The 20,480-nt window shown below is 48.8% G+C and overlaps 1 protein-coding gene across 1 annotated transcript in view; it reads left to right on the plus strand.

Moving 5' to 3' along the window:
• The first annotated feature begins 1,268 nt into the window (after nt 1–1,268).
• Nucleotides 1,269–20,480, plus strand: part of LOC138278825 (avidin-like) — a 102,416-nt gene continuing 83,204 nt past the window's right edge. Inside the window, exon 1 of the mRNA XM_069219335.1 lies at nt 1,269–1,375. Within this exon, the coding sequence (XP_069075436.1) occupies nt 1,298–1,375 (78 nt within the window). The 5' untranslated portion in view covers nt 1,269–1,297. The remainder of the gene's footprint in view (nt 1,376–20,480) is intronic.

The raw sequence follows: 20,480 nt of genomic DNA on the forward strand, positions 1-20,480 counted from the left end.
CTGTGCTGGAGACCCGGGGATGCATGGAATTTTCCCCCCAATACCAGAATGGTATTGGGGTGACACTTCCATGATCCTAGACATGTTACATGGCCATGTACGGAGTTACCATGGTGACGCTACATATAGGTATTTACCTATATGTAGTGCACGCGTGTAATGGTGTCCCCGCACTCACAAAGGCTGGGGTAATTGCCCTGTACTATGTGGGGTCACCTTGGCTAGTGCCAGGGTGCCCTCACACTAAGTAACTTTGCCCCTAACCTTCACTAAGTGAGGGTTAGACATATAGGTGACTTATATGTTACTTAAGTGCAGTGTAAAATGGCTGTGAAATAACGTGGACGTTATTTCACTCAGGCTGCAGTGGCAGTCCTGTGTTAGAATTGTCCGAGCTCCCTATGGGTGGCAAAAGAAATGCTGCAGCTCAGAGGGATCTCCTGGAACCCCAATACCCGGGGTACCTAAGTACCATATATTAGGGAATTATAAGGGTGTTCCAGTGTGCCAATCAGAATTGGTAAGATTAGTCACTAGCCTGCAGTGACAATTTTAAAAGCAGAGTGAGCATAAACACTGATGTTCTGGTTAGCAGAGCCTCAGTGATACAGTTAGGCACCACACAGGGAACACAAGGGCACACTTTATGAGCACTGGGGTCCTGGCTAGAAGGATCCCAGTGACAGAGGCAAAAACAAACATACATACAAGTAAAAATGGGGATAACATGCCAGGCAAGATGGTACTTTCCGACACTCTGCTGTTGTTTTTATGTTCGCAAAGGGAGCTGGTGGGGAGGAGGGACTGAACACTTACCCACAGTGTAAGACGAACAGGCAAATTCTAAAAAAAACATTCCCTTGCACTTCACACCCTTCCTGCACTCCTTCCCTGGCTTTCTCGGGTTCCGTGCACTGTGTCTGGCATCTACAGCTCTTTTTCCCTCCCTTCCCTTCGGGGCCTAAATGCCTCTCCTTGGCACTGACACTGGGCACACACAAACCCAGTGTACTGTGTTCTGGCATGCCTCTGCCACCTTCTCTGAAACACAAGATCTCCTGACCTTTTCTTTACCCTCCTCACGCTAGGAACTTAGCTGAGTCAAGTGTGGGAAAGCGGATATATCCTATTATAAGGAACTTCCAGTGGATTGGGAAACTGAACGGTTACATCATTCCACCAGCTCAGGGGAGTTTTTTAACAGTGGGAGGGAAGGCAGGTGGCTTGTCCTCTAGAATATAAATAGAAACCGCGTCTAACCAAAGGATAGGACTGGTAGCACCCATCAGAAGGTACTATGGCACCTGGGTATTGCACTAAGACTCCGCTCCTGGTCCTTCTCTGCCTGGCACTCACTACCACTGTATGCAGCAAGGTAAGCAGGTGTAACCTGTAAATCTCCCCAGGACCCCAGTCCTTCTCCTATGAGACTGGCCCTCACCACCTCTGTGTGCAGCAAGGTAAGGGGATGAAACCTGCAAGGCCCCCAGTCCTTATCCCTGTGGGTCTAGCTCTCACCACCTGTCAGCAGCAAGGTAAGGAGGTGTAACCTGTAAATCTCCCCAGGCCCCCAGTCCTTCTCCCTATGAGACTGGCCCGCACCACCACTGCCTGCAGCAAGATAAGGAGATGAAACCTGTAAGGTCCCCAGTCCTTCTCCCTGTAGGTCTGGCTTTCACCCCCTCTGTCAGCAGTAGTGTAAGGAGGAAGGAGGTGTCTACTGTAAATCTCTCCATGCACCTAGCACTTAGGTCTGACTCTTGCCACCTCTGTCAGCAGCAAGGTAGGGAGGTGTAACCTGTAAATCTCTCCAGGCCCCCAGTCCTCCTGCCTGTGGGGCTGGCTATCACCACATTTGTCTGCAGAAGGTAAAGGGGTGTAACCTGTTAATCTCCCCAGGTCCCAGTCCTTTTTCGTGTGGGTCTGACTCCCACCACCTCTTTCTGCAGCAAGGTTAGGGGGTCGGTAACCTGTAAATCTTTCCAGGTCCCAATCTTTCGCCCTTTGGGTCTGGCTTTCACCACCTCTACTGCAGCAAAGTAAGGAGGTGTAACCTGTAACTCTCTCCAGTTTCCAGTCTCCAGTTCTAGCCCATGTGGGCCTGGCTCTGACCAACTCTGTCAGGAGAAAGGTAGGGAGGTGTAACCTGTAAATCTCTCCAGACCCCAGTCCTCATTGCTGTGGGTCTGACCATCACCACATCTATCTGCAGAAGGTAAGGGGGTGTAACCTTTGAATTTATCCAGGTCCAAGACCTTTCCTCTGTGGGTCTGACTCCCAGCAGCAAGGTTGGGTGGGGTAACCTGTAAATCTCTAGAGGCCCCAGTCTTTTTCCCTGTGGTATTGGCTCTCAACACCTATCTGTGTAGCAAGGTAAGGAGGCGCATCCTGTAACTCTTTCCAGGCCCCAATTATTCGCCCCATGGGACTGGCTCTCACCACCTCTACTGCAACAAGGTAAGGAGGTGTAACCTGTCAATCTCTCCACTTCCTAGTCCTTCTGCATGCGGGCCTGGCCCTCACCACCTCTGTCTGCAGCATGGTTAGGAGGTGTAACCTTTAAATCTCTCCAGGTCCCCCACCCTCCCTGTGAGACAGAGCCTCACCACCTGTGTCAGCAGCATGGTAAGGAGGTGTAACCAGTAAGGGCCAGATTTAACAGAAAATGATGGTGCACGTCGCTGTGCCAAATGTTTCAGCGTTGCACACTGTAATGTTCAAAATGCAGGGATGAGACATATTTACTAGAATATGACGCACCCCTGTGTTTTCCCCTGCGCCTGAGCTAAATTTGCTGCTGACCACCGATTCAGCAAGCCTTGCACCATAGTGCAATGATGGCTGCGTTGAGGGGGAGATTGTTTATCTGCAGGAAGGAAGAATTTCCTGCACAAAAACAATCTTAAATGGTGATTTGCTCTTTCTATGTGTGCTGCAGAATGCATCACAGATAGAAAGAGCAAAAAACAAAGAGAAATGAAAGCATTTCTCCTTGTTGCGCCATGCTAACGCTTCCCCTGGAGTGGTGCTAGATTTCGGTGCTGCCTCAGGTTTATTCAAATTCATAAATCTGGGGTAGTGTCAAAATGCAATAGGTGTTGCCGTGGCACACCCACAGCAACACCCATTGCATGCCTCTTCCACACTAAGTGCTGCATGTGAAGGGGCTGTACATACAAGGTTGCGTTAAGCCACAAAAAGTGGATTAAAGTCACCTTGTAAGTACGGTGCATGGCATTGCACCACCAGAGCTTCACAAAAAGTGACCCTCGTGTGGTGCTTGGGGCTCCTAAATTTGCCCCTAAATCTCTCCAGGTCCCAGTCCTCCCTCTGGGACTGACCCTCACCATCTCTGTCAGCAGCAAGGTAAGGGGTTGTAACCTGTAAATATCTCTAGGTCCCCACTTCTTCTCCCTGTGTGTCTGGCTCTCACCACCTCTGTCTGCTCAAAGTAAGGAGGTGTAGCCTGTAAATCTTCCCAGGCCTCAGTCCTTCGTGGGTCTTCCCTTTCCACCTCTTTCTGCAGCATGTTTAGGTGGTGTAATCTGTAAATCACTCCAGGCACCCCAGTTCTTCCCGCTGTGGGTCTGGCTCTCACCACCTCTGTCTGCATCAAGGTAAGGAGATGTAAGCTGGAAATCTCCCCAGGCCCCAGTCCTTCTTCCTTTGGGTCTGCCCTTACCACCTCTGTCTGCAATAGGTTAGGAGGTGTAACCTGTAAATCTCTCCAGGCCTCAGTCCTCCCTGTGGGACTGATCCTCACCACCTCTGTGTGCAGCTAAGTAAAGAGGTGTAACCCATAATTTCTCCATGCCCCCAGTTCTTCTCCCTGTGGGACCGGCCCTCAACACCACTGTGTGCAACACTGTAAGGAGGTTTAATCTATAAATCTCTCCAGGCCCTAATCTTGTTCCCTGCGGAATTGGCTCTCACCACCTCTACTGCAGCAAGGTAAAGAGGTGTAACCTGTAAATCTCTCCAGGCCCCCATGCTTCTCCCTGTGGGTTTGACTCTCACCACTTTGTGAGAAAGTAGCCTCTTTCTAGCCTTGTTACCCCCACTTTTGGCCTGTTTGTGAGTGTATGTCAGGGTGTTTTCACTGTCTCACTGGGATCCTGCTAGCCAGGGCCCAGTGCACATAGTGAAAACCCTATGTTTTCAGTATGTTTGTTATGTGTCACTGGGACCCTGCTAGTCAGGACCCCAGTGCTCATAAGGTTGAGCCTATATGTGTGTGTTCCCTGTGTAGTGCCTAACTGTCTCACTGAGGCTCTGCTAACCAGAACCTCAGTGGTTATGCTCTCTCATTTCTTTCAAATTGTCACTAACAGGCTAGTGACCAATTTTACCAATTTACATTGGCTTACTGGAACACCCTTATAATTCCCTAGTATATGGTACTGAGGTACCCAGGGTATTGGGGTTCCAGGAGATCCCTATGGGCTGCAGCATTTCGTTTGCCACCCATAGGGAGCTCTGACAATTCTTACACAGGCCTGCCACTGCAGCCTGAGTGAAATAACGTCCACGTTATTTCACAGCCATTTTACACTGCACTTAAGTAACTTATAAGTCACCTATATGTCTAACCTTTACCTGGTAAAGGTTAGGTGCAAAGTTACTTAGTGTGAGGGCACCCTGGCACTAGCCAAGGTGCCCCCACATTGTTCAGAGCCAATTCCCTGAACTTTGTGAGTGCGGGGACACCATTACACGCGTGCACTACATATAGGTCACTACCTATATGTAGCTTCACAATGGTAACTCCGAATATGGCCATGTAACATGTCTATGATCATGGAATTGCCCCCTCTATGCCATCCTGGCATAGTTGGCACAATCCCATGATCCCAGTGGTCTGTAGCACAGACCCTGGTACTGCCAAACTGCCCTTCCTGGGGTTTCACTGCAGCTGCTGCTGCTGCCAACCCCTCAGACAGGCATCTGCCCTCCTGGGGACCAGCCAGGCCTGGCCCAGGATGGCAGAACAAAGAACTTCCTCTGAGAGAGGGTGTGACACCCTCTCCCTTTGGAAAATGGTGTGAAGGCAGGGGAGGAGTAGCCTCCCCCAGCCTCTGGAAATGCTTTGTTGGGCACAGAGGTGCCCAATTCTGCATAAGCCAGTCTACACCGGTTCAGGGGACCCCTTAGCCCTGCTCTGGCGCGAAACTGGACAAAGGAAAGGGGAGTGACCACTCCCCTGACCTGCACCTCCCCTGGGAAGTGTCCAGAGCTCCTCCAGTGTGCTCCAGACCTCTGCCATCTTGGAAACAGAGGTGCTGCTGGCACACTGGACTGCTCTGAGTGGCCAGTGCCACCAGGTGACGTCAGAGACTCCTTCTGATAGGCTCCTTCAGGTGTTAGTAGCCTATCCTCTCTCCTAGGTAGCCAAACCCTCTTTTCTGGCTATTCAGGGTCTCTGTCTCTGGGGAAACTTTAGATAATGAATGCAAGAGCTCATCCGAGTTCCTCTGCATCTCTATCTTCACCTTCTGCCAAGGAATCGACTGCTGACCGCGCTGGAAGCCTGCAAACCTGCAACATAGTAGCAAAGACGACTTCTGCAACTCTGTAACGCTGATCCTGCCGCCTTCTCGACTGTTTTCCTGCTTGTGCATGCTGTGGGGGTAGCCTGCCTCCTCTCTGCACCAGAAGCTCCGAAGAAATCTGTAGGAGGCTGGACTGGCTTGTAGTGAGTACCAAGGGGTACTTGCACCTTGCACCAGGCCCAGTTATCCCTTATTAGTGTATAGGGTGTCTAGCAGCTTAGGCTGATAGATAATGGTAGCTTAGCAGAGCAGCTTAGGCTGAACTAGGAGACGTGTGAAGCTACTACAGTACCACTTAGTATCATATGCACAATATCATAAGAAAACACAATACACAGTTATACTAAAAATAAAGGTACTTTATTTTTATGACAATATGCCAAAGTATCTTAGAGTGTACCCTCAGTGAGAGGATAGGAAATATACACAAGATATATATACACAATAGCAAAAATATGCAGTATAGTCTTAGAAAAACAGTGCAAACAATGTATAGTTACAATAGGATGCAATGGGGAAACATAGGGATAGGGGCAACACAAACCATATACTCCAAAAGTGGAATGTGAACCACGAATGGACCCCAAACCTATGTGACCTTGTAGAGGGTCGCTGGGACTATCAGAAAATAGTGAGAGTTAGAAAAATAACCCTCCCCAAGACCCTGAAAAGTGAGTGTAAAGTGCACCAAAGTTCCCCTAAGGACAAAATAGTCGTGTTAGAGGGAAAATGCAAGGAAAACACAAATCAGCAATGCAACAACGATGGATTCCTGACTGAGGGGACCTGTGGAACAAGGGGACCAAGTCCAAAAGTCACAAGCAGCTCGGAGATGGGCAGATGCCCAAGAAATGCCAGCGGTTGGTGCAAAGAAGCTCTTACTAGGCTGAAGAACTGTGAATACTGCAGGAACGACAAGGGCTAGAGACTTCCCCTTTGGAGGATGGATCCTCCACGCCTTGGAGAGTCGTGCAAAAGTGTCTTCCCGCCGGATGGACGCCAACAAGCGTTGCTACTCGCAAATCGTGCGTTTGGCGTTTTTGGACGCTGCTGGGGCCCAGGAGGGACCAGGAGGTCGCAAATTGGACCTGCAGAGAGAGGGGACGTCGAGCAAGACAAAGAGCCCTCACTGAAGCAGGTAGCACCCGGAGAAGTGCCAGAAACAGGCACTACGAGGATGCGTGAAACGGTGCTCGCCGAAGTTGCACAAAGGAGTCCCACGTCGCCGGAGACCAACTTAGAAAGTCGTGCAATGCAGGTTAGAGTGCCGTGGACCCAGGCTTGGCTGTGCACGAAGGATTTCCACCGGAAGTGCACAGGGGCCGGAGAAGCTTGCAAAGTCGCGGTTCCCAGCAATGCAGCCCAGCGAGGTGAGGCAAGGACTTACCTCCACCAAACTTGGGCTGAAGAGTCACTGGACTGTGGGGGTCACTTGGACGGTGTCGCTGGATTCGAGGGACCTCGCTCGTCGTGCTGAGAGGAGACCCAAGGGACCGGTAATGCAGCTTTTTGGTGCCTGCGGTTGCAGGGGGACGATTCCGTCGACCCACGGGAGATTTCTTCGGAGCTTCTGGTGCAGAGAGGAGGCAGACTACCCCCACAGCATGCACAAGCAGGAAAACAGTCGAGAAGGCGGCAGGATCAGCGTTACAGAGTTGCAGTAGTCGTCTTTGCTACTATGTTGCAGGTTTGCAGGCTTCCAGCGCGGTCAGCGGTCGATTCCTTATCAGAAGGTGAAGAGGGAGATGCAGAGGAACTCGGCTGAGCTCATGCATTCGTTATCTGAAGTTTCCCCAGAGACAGAGACCCTAAATAGCCAGAAAAGAGGGTTTGGCTACCTAGGAGAGAGGAAAGGCTACTAACACCTGAAGGAGCCTATCAGCAGGAGTCTCTGACGTCACCTGGTGGCACTGGCCACTCAGAGCAGTCCAGTGTGCCAGCAGCACCTCTGTTTCCAAGATGGCAGAGGTCTGGAGCACACTGGAGGAGCTCTGGACACCTCCCAGGGGAGGTGCAGGTCAGGGGAGTGGTCACTCCCCTTTCCTTTGTCCAGTTTCGCGCCAGAGCAGGGGCTAAGGGGTCCCTGAACCGGTGTAGACTGGCTTATGCAGAATTGGGCACATCTGTGCCCAACAAAGCATTTCCAGAGGCTGGGGGAGGCTACTCCTCCCCTGCCTTCACACCATTTTCCAAAGGGAGAGGGTGTCACACCCTCTCTCAGAGGAAGTTCTTTGTTCTGCCATCCTGGGCCAGGCCTGGCTGGACCCCAGGAGGGCAGCTGCCTGTCTGAGGGGTTGGCAGCAGCAGCAGCTGCAGTGAAACCCCAGGAAGGGTAGTCTGGCAGTACCAGGGTCTGTGCTACAGACCACTGGGATCATGGAATTGTGCCAACAATGCCAGGATGGCATAGAGGGGGCAATTCCATGATCATAGACATGTTACATGGCCATATTCGGAGTTACCATGGTGAAGCTACATATAGGTAGTGACCTATATGTAGTGCACGCGTGTAATGGTGTCCCCGCACTCACAAAGTTCAGTGAATTGGCTCTGAACAATGTGGGGGCACCTTGGCTAGTGCCAGGGTGCCCTCACACTAAGTAACTTTGCACCTAACTTTTACCAGGTAAAGGTTAGACATATAGGTGACTTATAAGTTACTTAAGTGCAGTGTAAAATGGCTGTGAAATAACGTGGACGTTATTTCACTCAGGCTGCAGTGGCAGGCCTGTGTAAGAATTGTCAGAGCTCCCTATGGGTGGCAAAAGAAATGCTGCAGCCCATAGGGATCTCCTGGAACCCCAATACCCTGGGTACCTCAGTACCATATACTAGGGAATTATAAGGGTGTTCCAGTAAGCCAATGTAAATTGGTAAAATTGGTCACTAGCCTGTTAGTGACAATTTGAAAGTAATGAGAGAGCATAACCACTGAGGTTCTGGTTAGCAGAGCCTCAGTGAGACAGTTAGGCACCACACAGGGAACATATACATGCACACCTATGAGCACTGGGGCCCTGTGTGACAGGGTCCCAGTGACACATACATATAGGCCACAAACCTATGAGCACTGGGGTCCTGACCAGCAGGATCCCAGTGACACATAACAACCATACTGAAAACATAGTGTTTTCACTATGAGCACTGAGGCCTGGCTATCAGGATCCCAGTGAGACAGTGAAAACAGTGACAAACATCCTGACATACACTCACAAACAGGCCAAAAGTGGGGGTAACAAGGCTAGAAAGAGGCTACCTTCTCACACAACCCCCCCCCCAAACGAAGGACAATAAGGCTAACCTTGGCCAGTTGAGACTTTATTGTCTAAGTGGTGATAAGTAGAGAGTAGCTCTGCAATAGACTGGTTACTCCCTTTATCATCCACTATATGGTTACTTCCCTGTGGGGATGTAAACCACCCTGTTTGAAGTTTTTTAGCTAACCAACAATGTGAAGATGTATTTTCAGAGTTTCTATCAGTAAGTTTTAGTTTAGAGCAGTGGGAATTATCCACTGAACCTATTTGTAATGATGGAAATGCCAGACAGGGATGCTGTCTCAGTAAAGCCATAGCTGGACAAAAACTTTGTCCATTTGGCTGGAAGAGAGAACAGGGATGCTGTTTCTCTTGAGTTGGAGCAGGGCAGGGATGCTGTCCTATGAGTTCCACACTAGGGCAGGGATGCTGACCTAAGTGTTGTGAGGCAGTACAGGGTTTCTGCACTAAAGTTTCTCTGGGAGGGTTGGAGGGATGCTCCATGTTAACTAAAATGGTGCTCTTTTTGTCACCAATGTTATTTATCCCACAGAGAGGTACTTATACCTCAGGGAGTCCAGCTATGCCAGCTGATGATTCCCTTGGAACAGGTGCCACCCCAGGAGAGGTTTCTCCCACCACAGGAATAGTATCCTGAATGGTAGGGTGGTTAGGGGATACTGTGATACCCTTTTTACCTGTTGATGGAGAGGGATCCTGAGTTTTCAGGCCTTCTCTCCTTTGCTTTTTCATTTCACTTGAAATGAGAGGGAACAATTCCTCAGGGATGCCCAGCATGGCTGCATGGGCATAAAACTCTACATCAGCCCAACCTGAGGCCTCTAGGTCATTACCTAAGAGACAGTCTACAGGTAAGCTAGGTGATACCCCCACCTGCTTAGGGCCAGTAACTCCACCCCAACTAAACTGAATTATAGCTAAGGGAAGAAACTTAGTGGAGTTATGGACATCAATAATCTTATACTGTTGTCCAATGATGTGTTGTTCAGGAGGCACTAGGTTTTCAGTCACCAAAGTGAAACTGGCACCTGTGTCCCTGTAGGCCAAGGCCTCAACACCATTTATTGAAACTGTCTGCCTGTACTTATCCATTGTAAGGGGACAAGCAGCCAGTGTGGCAACGCCAATGCCACTAGGTGTGACAGAAACTGTCTTGGGACTGATTACATCAGTTTCCACTATGGACCCATAAGTGAACCCAACTACACCCTTTGCTTGACTGTTGCCAGCAGTCCCACCACTAGTACCACTACTGCTAGGGGCACTAGAGCTTGATGTATTAGTGGTGGTAGGCTCAGGGGGTTTACCTGGACAGGACTTATCCCCTGGCCTATGGCCTCTGTTTTTACACACAAAGCACCAAGGCTTTTTAATGTGTGCAGGTTGGGAAGAAGAGGAAGAATTTGTTTTATCCCCACCCTCTGAAGAGTGTTTAAGATTTGAAGTGGGATCTTTGGTTTTACCCTTATCCCCATGCTTATCTTGAGATTTTTCACCATCTTTCTTCTTATTGCCATCTTTGTCACCCCCTGTATGAACTTTTCTGTTCACCCTTGTTCTGACCCATTTGTCTGCCTTCTTTCCCAATTCTTGGGGAGAGGTCAGATCAGAGTCTACCAGGTACTGGTGCAACAAATCAGACACACAATTATTAAGTAAATGCTCTCTCAGGATTGTGTTATACAGGCTTTCATAATCAGTAACTTTACTGCCATGTAACCACCCCTCCAAGGCCTTCACTGAATGGTCAATGAAATCGACCCAGTCTTGTGAAGACTCCTTTTTGGTCTCTCTGAACTTTATCCTGTACTGTTCAGTGGTTAAGCCATAACCATCCAGGAGTGCATTCTTAAGAACTGTAAAATTATTGGCATCACTTTCTTTCACAGTAAGGAGTCTATCCCTACCCTTTCCACTAAATGATAGCCATAGGATAGCAGCCCACTGCCTTTGAGGGACATCCTGTACAACACAGGCCCTCTCAAGTGCAGCAAACCACTTGTTAATGTCATCCCCCTCCTTATAAGGGGGAACTATCTTGTGCAGATTCCTGGAATCATGCTCTTTTGCAGGATGACTATGGGGAATACTGCTGCTGCCACCATGGGTATCTAAACCCAACTTCTGTCTTTCCCTCTCTATTTCTAAAGACTGTCTATCCAAATCCAGCTGTTGCTTCTTGAGCTTCAGTCTGGTTTGTTCTACTCTCAATCTATTGAGCTCCCTTTCTAACAATCTGTCATCAGGGTGGGTGGGAGGGACATTTCTAGATACAGAGGTATGATGGGAATGAACAGAAGGAGACCTGTCCCTTACAGAGGGCACCCTAACAGCTTGGCTACCAGTATAATGTGAGAGCACACCATTAGTATGATGTGATTCAACCTCTGTACCAACTATGCTAGACTGTCTAGTAATGGGCAGGCTGAGAAGTTTCTTTCCTGAACCTTTTCCTGGGGGAGTCCCTGGATCAGATTGAGAACCATTAGCTACTTTTTCTACAGATTGGGCACTTATGGCCTTATCCTGTACTCTAAGCATATTAATTAACAGTTCTAAGGAAGGATTCTTCCCTACACTCAAACCTCTCTCTATGCAGAGACTCCTTGCTCCTTTCCAGCTAAGGTGATCATATGCAAGTTTGGACAGTTCAACTTTTTGGCCTGTGCCAGACATTTTTTAGAGAGAGTTAAAGTGATAGACAAAGAGAAAAAAGTTTCCAGAACTTTTTGGAAAGACAGAAAAAACTTTTTAAACTTTTAAGAACTTTTTGAAAGTTTAGAAGTACTTTTCAGCACTTAGAAAAGAGTGAAAAGAGGAAATGCTAAACTTTTTGGCTATGTGTATATACACTGACCTTGTTTTGTATATTTTTCTCTTATGAAAAGTACAATGACAAGAGTGGTAAGTAGTCTCAAAGCACTTATCCCACCGCTGCCACCAATGTAGGAGGCTGGACTGGCTTGTAGTGAGTACCAAGGGGTACTTGCACCTTGCACCAGGCCCAGTTATCCCTTATTAGTGTATAGGGTGTCTAGCAGCTTAGGCTGATAGATAATGGTAGCTTAGCAGAGCAGCTTAGGCTGAACTAGGAGACGTGTGAAGCTACTACAGTACCACTTAGTATCATATGCACAATATCATAAGAAAACACAATACACAGTTATACTAAAAATAAAGGTACTTTATTTTTATGACAATATGCCAAAGTATCTTAGAGTGTACCCTCAGTGAGAGGATAGGAAATATACACAAGATATATATACACAATTGCAAAAATATGCAGTATAGTCTTAGAAAAACAGTGCAAACAATGTATAGTTACAATAGGATGCAATGGGGAAACATAGGGATAGGGGCAACACAAACCATATACTCCAAAAGTGGAATGTGAACCACAAATGGACCCCAAACCTATGTGACCTTGTAGAGGGTCGCTGGGACTATCAGAAAATAGTGAGAGTTAGAAAAATAACCCTCCCCAAGACCCTGAAAAGTGAGTGTAAAGTGCACCAAAGTTCCCCTAAGGACAAAATAGTCGTGTTAGAGTGAAAATGCAAGGAAAACACAAATCAGCAATGCAACAACGATGGATTCCTGACTGAGGGTACCTGTGGAACAAGGGGACCAAGTCCAAAAGTCACAAGCAGCTCGGAGATGGGCAGATGCCCAAGAAATGCCAGCGGTTGGTGCAAAGAAGCTCTTACTAGGCTGAAGAACTGTGAATACTGCAGGAACGACAAGGGCTAGAGACTTCCCCTTTGGAGGATGGATCCTCCACGCCTTGGAGAGTTGTGCAGAAGTGTTTTCCCGCCGGATGGACGCCAACTAGCCTTGCTACACGCAAATCGTGCGTTTGCCGTTTTTGGACGCTGCTGGGGCCCAGGAGGGACCAGGAGGTCGCAAACTGGACCTGCAGAGAGAAGGGACGTCGAGCAAGACAAAAAGCCCTCACTGAAGCAGGTAGCACCCGGAGAAGTGCCAGAAACAGGCACTACGAGGATGCGTGAAACGGTGCTTGCCGAAGTTGCACAAAGGAGTCCCACGTCGCCGGAGACCAACTTAGAAAGTCGTGCAATGCAGGTTAGAGTGCCGTGGACCCAGGCTTGGCTGTGCACAAAGGATTTCTGCCGGAAGTGCACAGGGGCCGGAGAAGCTTGCAAAGTTGCGGTTCCCAGCAATGCAGCCCAGCGAGGTGAGGCAAGGACTTACCTCCACCAAACTTGGGCTGAAGAGTCACTGGACTGTGGGGGTCACTTGGACGGTGTCGCTGGATTCGAGGGACCTCGCTCGTCGTGCTGAGAGGAGACCCAAGGGACCGGTAATGCAGCTTTTTTGTGCCTGCGGTTGCAGGGGGACGATTCCGTCGACCCACGGGAGATTTCTTCGGAGCTTCTGGTGCAGAGAGGAGGCAGACTACCCCCACAGCATGCACAAGCAGGAAAACAGTCGAGAAGGCGGCAGGATCAGCGTTACAGAGTTGCAGTAGTCGTCTTTGGTACTATGTTGCAGGTTTGCAGGCTTCCAGCGCGGTCAGCGGTCGATTCCTTATCAGAAGGTGAAGAGGGAGATGCAGAGGAACTCGGCTGAGCTCATGCATTCGTTATCTGAAGTTTCCCCAGAGACAGAGACCCTAAATAGCCAGAAAAGAGGGTTTGGCTACCTAGGAGAGAGGAAAGGCTACTAACACCTGAAGGAGCCTATCAGCAGGAGTCTCTGACGTCACCTGGTGGCACTGGCCACTCAGAGCAGTCCAGTGTGCCAGCAGCACCTCTGTTTCCAAGATGGCAGAGGTCTGGAGCACACTGGAGGAGCTCTGGACACCTCCCAGGGGAGGTGCAGGTCAGGGGAGTGGTCACTCCCCTTTCCTTTGTCCAGTTTCGCGCCAGAGCAGGGGCTAAGGGGTCCCTGAACCGGTGTAGACTGGCTTATGCAGAATTGGGCACATCTGTGCCCAACAAAGCATTTCCAGAGGCTGGGGGAGGCTACTCCTCCCCTGCCTTCACACCATTTTCCAAAGGGAGAGGGTGTCACACCCTCTCTCAGAGGAAGTTCTTTGTTCTGCCATCCTGGGCCAGGCCTGGCTGGACCCCAGGAGGGCAGCTGCCTGTCTGAGGGGTTGGCAGCAGCAGCAGCTGCAGTGAAACCCCAGGAAGGGTAGTCTGGCAGTACCAGGGTCTGTGCTACAGACCACTGGGATCATGGAATTGTACCAACAATGCCAGGATGGCATAGAGGGGGCAATTCCATGATCATAGACATGTTACATGGCCATATTCGGAGTTACCATGGTGAAGCTACATATAGGTAGTGACCTATATGTAGTGCACGCGTTTAATGGTGTCCCCGCACTCACAAAGTTCAGTGAATTGGCTCTGAACAATGTGGGGGCACCTTGGCTAGTGCCAGGGTGCCCTCACACTAAGTAACTTTGCACCTAACTTTTACCAGGTAAAGGTTAGACATATAGGTGACTTATAAGTTACTTAAGTGCAGTGTAAAATGGCTGTGAAATAACGTGGACGTTATTTCACTCAGGCTGCAGTGGCAGGCCTGTGTAAGAATTGTCAGAGCTCCCTATGGGTGGCAAAAGAAATGCTGCAGCCCATAGGGATCTCCTGGAACCCCAATACCCTGGGTACCTGAGTACCATATACTAGGGAATTATAAGGGTGTTCCAGTAAGCCAATGTAAATTGGTAAAATTGGTCACTAGCCTGTTAGTGACAATTTGAAAGTAATGAGAGAGCATAACCACTGAGGTTCTGGTTAGCAGAGCCTCAGTGAGACAGTTAGGCACCACACAGGGAACATATACATGCACACCTATGAGCACTGGGGCCCTGTGTGACAGGGTCCCAGTGACACATACATATAGGCCACAAACCTATGAGCACTGGGGTCCTGACCAGCAGGATCCCAGTGACACATAACAACCATACTGAAAACATAGTGTTTTCACTATGAGCACTGAGGCCTGGCTATCAGGATCCCAGTGAGACAGTGAAAACAGTGACAAACATCCTGACATACACTCACAAACAGGCCAAAAGTGGGGGTAACAAGGCTAGAAAGAGGCTACCTTCTCACAAAATCTCCCGTGGGTCGACGGAATCTTCTCCCTGCAACCGCAGGCACCAAAAAGCTGCATTACCGGTCCCTTGGGTCTCCTCTCAGCACGACGAGCGAGGTCCCTCGAATCCAGCGACTCTGTCCAAGTGACCCCCACAGTCCAGTGACTCTTCAGTCCAAGTTTGGTGGAGGTAAGTCCTTGCCTCACCTCGCTGGGCTGCATTGCTGGGAACCGCGACTTTGCAGCTACTCCGGCCCCTGTGCACTTCCGGCGGAAATCCTTTGTGCACAGCCAAGCCTGGGTCCACGGCACTCTAACCTGCATTGCACGACTTTCTAAGTTGGTCTCCGGCGACGTGGGACTCCTTTGTGCAACTTCGGCGAGCACCGCTTCACGCATCCTCGTAGTGCCTGTTTCTGGCACTTCTCCGGGTGCTACCGGCTTCAGTGAGGGCTCTTTGTCTTGCTCGACGTCCCCTCTCTCTGCTGGTCCAATTTGCGACCTCCTGGTCCCTCCTGGGCCTCAGCAGCGTCCAAAAACGTTAACTGCACGATTTGCAGCTAGCAAGGCTTGTTGGCGTTCTTTCGGCGGGAAAACACTTCTGCACGACTCTCCAAGTCTCTAGCCTTTTTCGTTCCTGCAGAAACCTCAGCTTCTTCTGTCCAGTAGAAGCTTCTTTGCACCCGCAGCTGGCATTTCCTGGGCATCTGCCCTTCTGCGACTTGCTTGTGACTTTTGGACTTGGTCCCCTTGTTCCACAGGTACCCTAGATTGGAAATCCACAGTTGTTGCATTGTTGGATTGTGTCTTTCCTGCATTATTCCTCTAACACGACTTCTTTGTCCTTAGGGGAACTTTAGTGCCCTTTGCACTCACTTTTCAGGGTCTTGGGGAGGGTTATTTTTCTAACTCTCACTATTTTCTAATAGTCCCAGCGACCCTCTACAAGGTCACATAGGTTTGGGGTCCATTCGTAGTTCGCATTCCACTTTTGGAGTATATGGTTTGTGTTGCCCCTATCCCTATGTTTCCCCATTGCATCCTATTGTAACTATACATTGTTTGCACTGTTTTCTAAGACTATACTGCATATTTTTGCTATTGTGTATATATATCTTGTGTATATTTCCTATCCTCTCACTGAGGGTACACTCTAAGATACTTTGGCATATTGTCATTAAAAAAAAGTACCTTTATTTTTAGTATAACTGTGTATTGTGTTTTCTTATGATATTGTGCATATGACACTAAGTGGTACTGTAGTAGCTTCACACGTCTCCTAGTTCAGCCTAAGCTGCTCTGCTAAGCTACCATTGTCTATCAGCCTAAGCTGCTAGACACCCTATACACTAATAAGGGATAACTGGGCCTGGTGCAAGGTGCAAGTACCCCTTGGTACTCACTACAAGCCAGTCCAGCCTCCTACACTGAGGAATCACTAATCTCCTGGCAGCTCCAGGTTTAGGATCCCTTGCCTCAGTGTACAAGAGGTTGTCCTCCCAGTAAACTCTGTGAGAGTCACTGACATCCCCATTAGCCTGTTTGACAGCTTGCTGTTTCAGACCCTCTAATGTGGTTCGGGTTTGCTGTGCCACACTCAGCTCCTCCCTGGCAGGCCCCCCTTCACCCAAAAGCTCAGCAGTGTCTGCTTCAAGCTCCTCTGGTGTAGGTTCTGCACAGGGAGGGAATTCTTCTTCCTCAGAAGTTGAATCCACTGTAGAGGAAGGGATAGTAGGAAGTGGTTTGCTTCTTCTAGCCCTAGCTTTAGGGAGCACTTGGTCCATTGTTCCAGGATCCAAGCTTCCCTGTCCTTTGTGCTGTTTGGCCTGAGCCCTTGTCAAAGCAAAAATATGCCCTGGAATGCCCAGCATTGCTGCATGGGCCTCCAACTCCACATCTGCCCAAGCTGATGTCTCCAAATCATTTCCTAGGAGACAGTCTACAGGTAAATCTGTGGCTACCACAACTTTCTTTGGACCAGTAACCCCCCCCCCCAGTTGAGATTTACAACAGCCATGGGGTGGCTAAGTGTGTTGTTGTGAGCATCGGTTACTTGGTACTGGTGACCAAGTAGGTGTTGTTCAGGGTGGACCAGTTTCTCTATGACCATAGTCACACTGGCACCAGTGTCCCTGTAGGCCTGAACCTCAACACCATTTATTAGGGGTAGCTGCTTGTACTTATCCATATTAAGGGGACAAGCAACTAAGGTGGCTAAATCAATAGCCCCCTCAGAGACTAACACAGCCTCTGTGGTCTCCCTAACAAGACCAACCCCAACTAAGTTACCAATAGTGAGCCCAGCTACTCCCTTGGATTGGCTATTAGTAGGTTTGCTCCCACCACCACTGCTATTAGTAGGGACACTAGGTGTAGCAGTAGGGGTTGTAGTGGTAGGAGGCTTGGTGCTTTTCTTTGGACAACTGGGATCTGTTGTCCAATGGCCTTTTATCTTACATAAATAGCACCATGGTTTCTTTTCCTTGTTCTGATTTGAAGAGGATTTGGGCCCACCACTCCCACCAGAGTGTTTTTGTGGGCCTGATGAAGACTCATTTTTAGATTTGTCCCCACCCTTGTCAGAAGACTTACCATCCTTCTTCTTGCCATCTTTGTCACCCCCTGTATGAACTTTTCTGTTCACCCTTGTTCTGACCCATTTGTCTGCCTTCTTTCCCAATTCTTGGGGAGAGGTCAGATCAGAGTCCACCAAGTACTGGTGCAACAAATCAGACACACAATTATTAAGAATATGCTCTCTCAGGATGAAGTTATACAGGCTGTCATAATCAGTAACTTTACTGCCATGTAACCACCCCTCCAAGGCCTTCACTGAATGGTCAATGAAATCAACCCAGTCTTGTGAAGACTCCTTTTTGGTCTCTCTGAACTTTATCCTGTATTGTTCAGTGGTTAAGCCATAACCATCCAGGAGTGCATTCTTAAGAACATGGAAATTATTGCCATCACTTTCTTTCACAGTAAGGAGCCTATCCCTACCTTTTCCACTAAATGATAGCTATAGGATAGCAGCCCACTGCCTTTGTGGGACATCCTGTACAACACAGGCCCTCTCAAGTGCAGCAAACCACTTGTTAATGTCATCCCCCTCCTTATAAGGGGGAACTATCTTGTGCAGATTCCTGGAATCATGCTCTTTGACAGGATGACTATGGGGAATACCGCTGCTGCCACCATGGGTATCTAAACCCAACTTCTGTCTTTCTTTCTCTAGTTCAAACGACTGTCTATCCAAATCCAGCTGTTGCTTTTTAAGCTTAAGTCTGGTTTGTTCCACTCTCAACTTGTTGAGTTCCCTTTCTAACATTCTGTCATCAGGGTTGGTGGGAGGGTCATTCTTAGACACGGAAGAATGAACAGAAGGAGACCTGTCCCTTACAGAAGCCACCCTAACAGCTTGGCTAACAGAAACATCACTTCCACTGTGGTGTGAATAAATGCTCTTGCTATGATGTGAGACAACACTGTTTGTATGGTGTGGCTCTTCATCATTACCAACTATGCTAGACTGTCTAGTAATTGGCAGGCTAGGAACTTTCTTTCCTGAATCTATTCCTGGGGGAGTCCCTTGATCAGATTGGGAACCATTTGCTAATTTTTCAACAGATGTGGCCCCTATGGCCTTATCTTGTTCTCTAAGCATATTAAGCAACAATTCCAAGGAAGTATTCTTCCCTACACTCAAACCTCTCTCTACACAGAGACTCCTTGCTCCTTTCCAGCTAAGGTGGTCATATGCAAGTTTGGACAGATCAACATTTTGGCCTGTTCCAGACATTTTTAGAGAGAGTTAAAGTGATAGAAAATGAGAAAAAAGTGTTCAGAACTTTTAGAAAGACAGAAAAAAACTTTTTAAACTTTTTAGAACTTTTTAGAAAGTTTAGATGTACTTTTCAGCACTTAGAAAAAAGTGAAAAGAGGAAATGCAAAACTTGTTAGCACTGTGTACACACACTGAACTTGTTTTGTATATTTTTCTCTTATGAAAAGTGTAGGAAAGTACCATCTTGCCTGGCATGTTACCCCCATTTTTCACTGTATATATGTTGTTTTAGTTGTATGTGTCACTGGGACCCTGGTAACCCAGGGCCCCAGTGCTCATAAGTGTGCCTGTATGTGTTACCTGTGTAGTGACTAACTGTCTCACTGAGGCTCTGCTAATCAGAACCTCAGTGGTTATGCTCTCTCATTTCTTTCCAAATTGTCACTGACAGGCTAGTGACCATTTTTACCAATTTACATTGGCTTACTGGAACACCCTTATAATCCCCTAGTATATGGTACTGAGGTACCCAGGGTATTGGGGTTCCAGGAGATCCCTATGGGCTGCAGCATTTCTTTTGCCACCCATAGGGAGCTCTGACAATTCTTACACAGGCCTGCCACTGCAGCCTGAGTGAAATAACGTCCACGTTATTTCACAGCCATTTTACACTGCACTTAAGTAACTTATAAGTCACCTATATGTCTAACCTTTACCTGGTAAAGGTTAGGTGCAAAGTTACTTAGTGTGAGGGCACCCTGGCACTAGCCAAGGTGCCCCCACATTGTTCAGAGCCAATTCACTGAACTTTGTGAGTGCGGGGACACCATTACACGCGTGCACTACATATAGGTCACTACCTATATGTAGCTTCACCATGGTAACTCCGAATATGGCCATGTAACATGTCTATGATCATGGAATTGCCCCCTCTATGCCATCCTGGCATTGTTGGTACAATTCCATGATCCCAGTGGTCTGTAGCACAGACCCTGGTACTGCCAGACTGCCCTTCCTGGGGTTTCTCTGCAGCTGCTGCTGCTGCCAACCCCTCAGACAGGCAGCTGCCCTCCTGGGGTCCAGCCAGGCCTGGCCCAGGATGGCAGAACAAAGAACTTCCTCTGAGAGAGGGTGTGACACCCTCTCCCTTTGGAAAATGGTGTGAAGGCAGGGGAGGAGTAGCCTCCCCCAGCCTCTGGAAATGCTTTGTTGGGCACAGATGTGCCCAATTCTGCATAAGCCAGTCTACACCGGTTCAGGGACCCCTTAGCCCCTGCTCTGGCGCGAAACTGGACAAAGGAAAGGGGAGTGACCACTCCCCTGACCTGCACCTCCCCTGGGAGGTGTCCAGAGCTCCTCCAGTGTGCTCCAGACCTCTGCCATCTTGGAAACAGAGGTGCTGCTGGCACACTGGACTGCTCTGAGTGGCCAGTGCCACCAGATGACGTCCGAGACTCCTTGTGATAGGCTCCTTCAGGTGTTAGTAGCCTTTCTTCTCTCCTAGGTAGCCAAACCCTCTTTTCTGGCTATTTAGGGTCTCTGTCTCTGGGGAAACTTTAGATAACGAATGCATGAGCTCAGCCGAGTTCCTCTGCATCTCCCTCTTCACCTTCTGATAAGGAATCGACCGCTGACCGCGCTGGAAGCCTGCAAACCTGCAACATAGTAGCAAAGACGACTACTGCAACTCTGTAACGCTGATCCTGCCGCCTTCTCGACTGTTTTCCTGCTTGTGCATGCTGTGGGGGTAGCCTGCCTCCTCTCTGCACCAGAAGCTCCGAAGAAATCTCCCGTGGG

This window comes from Pleurodeles waltl, unplaced genomic scaffold (genome assembly GCF_031143425.1).
Source record: "Pleurodeles waltl isolate 20211129_DDA unplaced genomic scaffold, aPleWal1.hap1.20221129 scaffold_65, whole genome shotgun sequence".
In the NCBI taxonomy this organism is placed as follows: Eukaryota; Metazoa; Chordata; class Amphibia; order Caudata; family Salamandridae; genus Pleurodeles; species Pleurodeles waltl.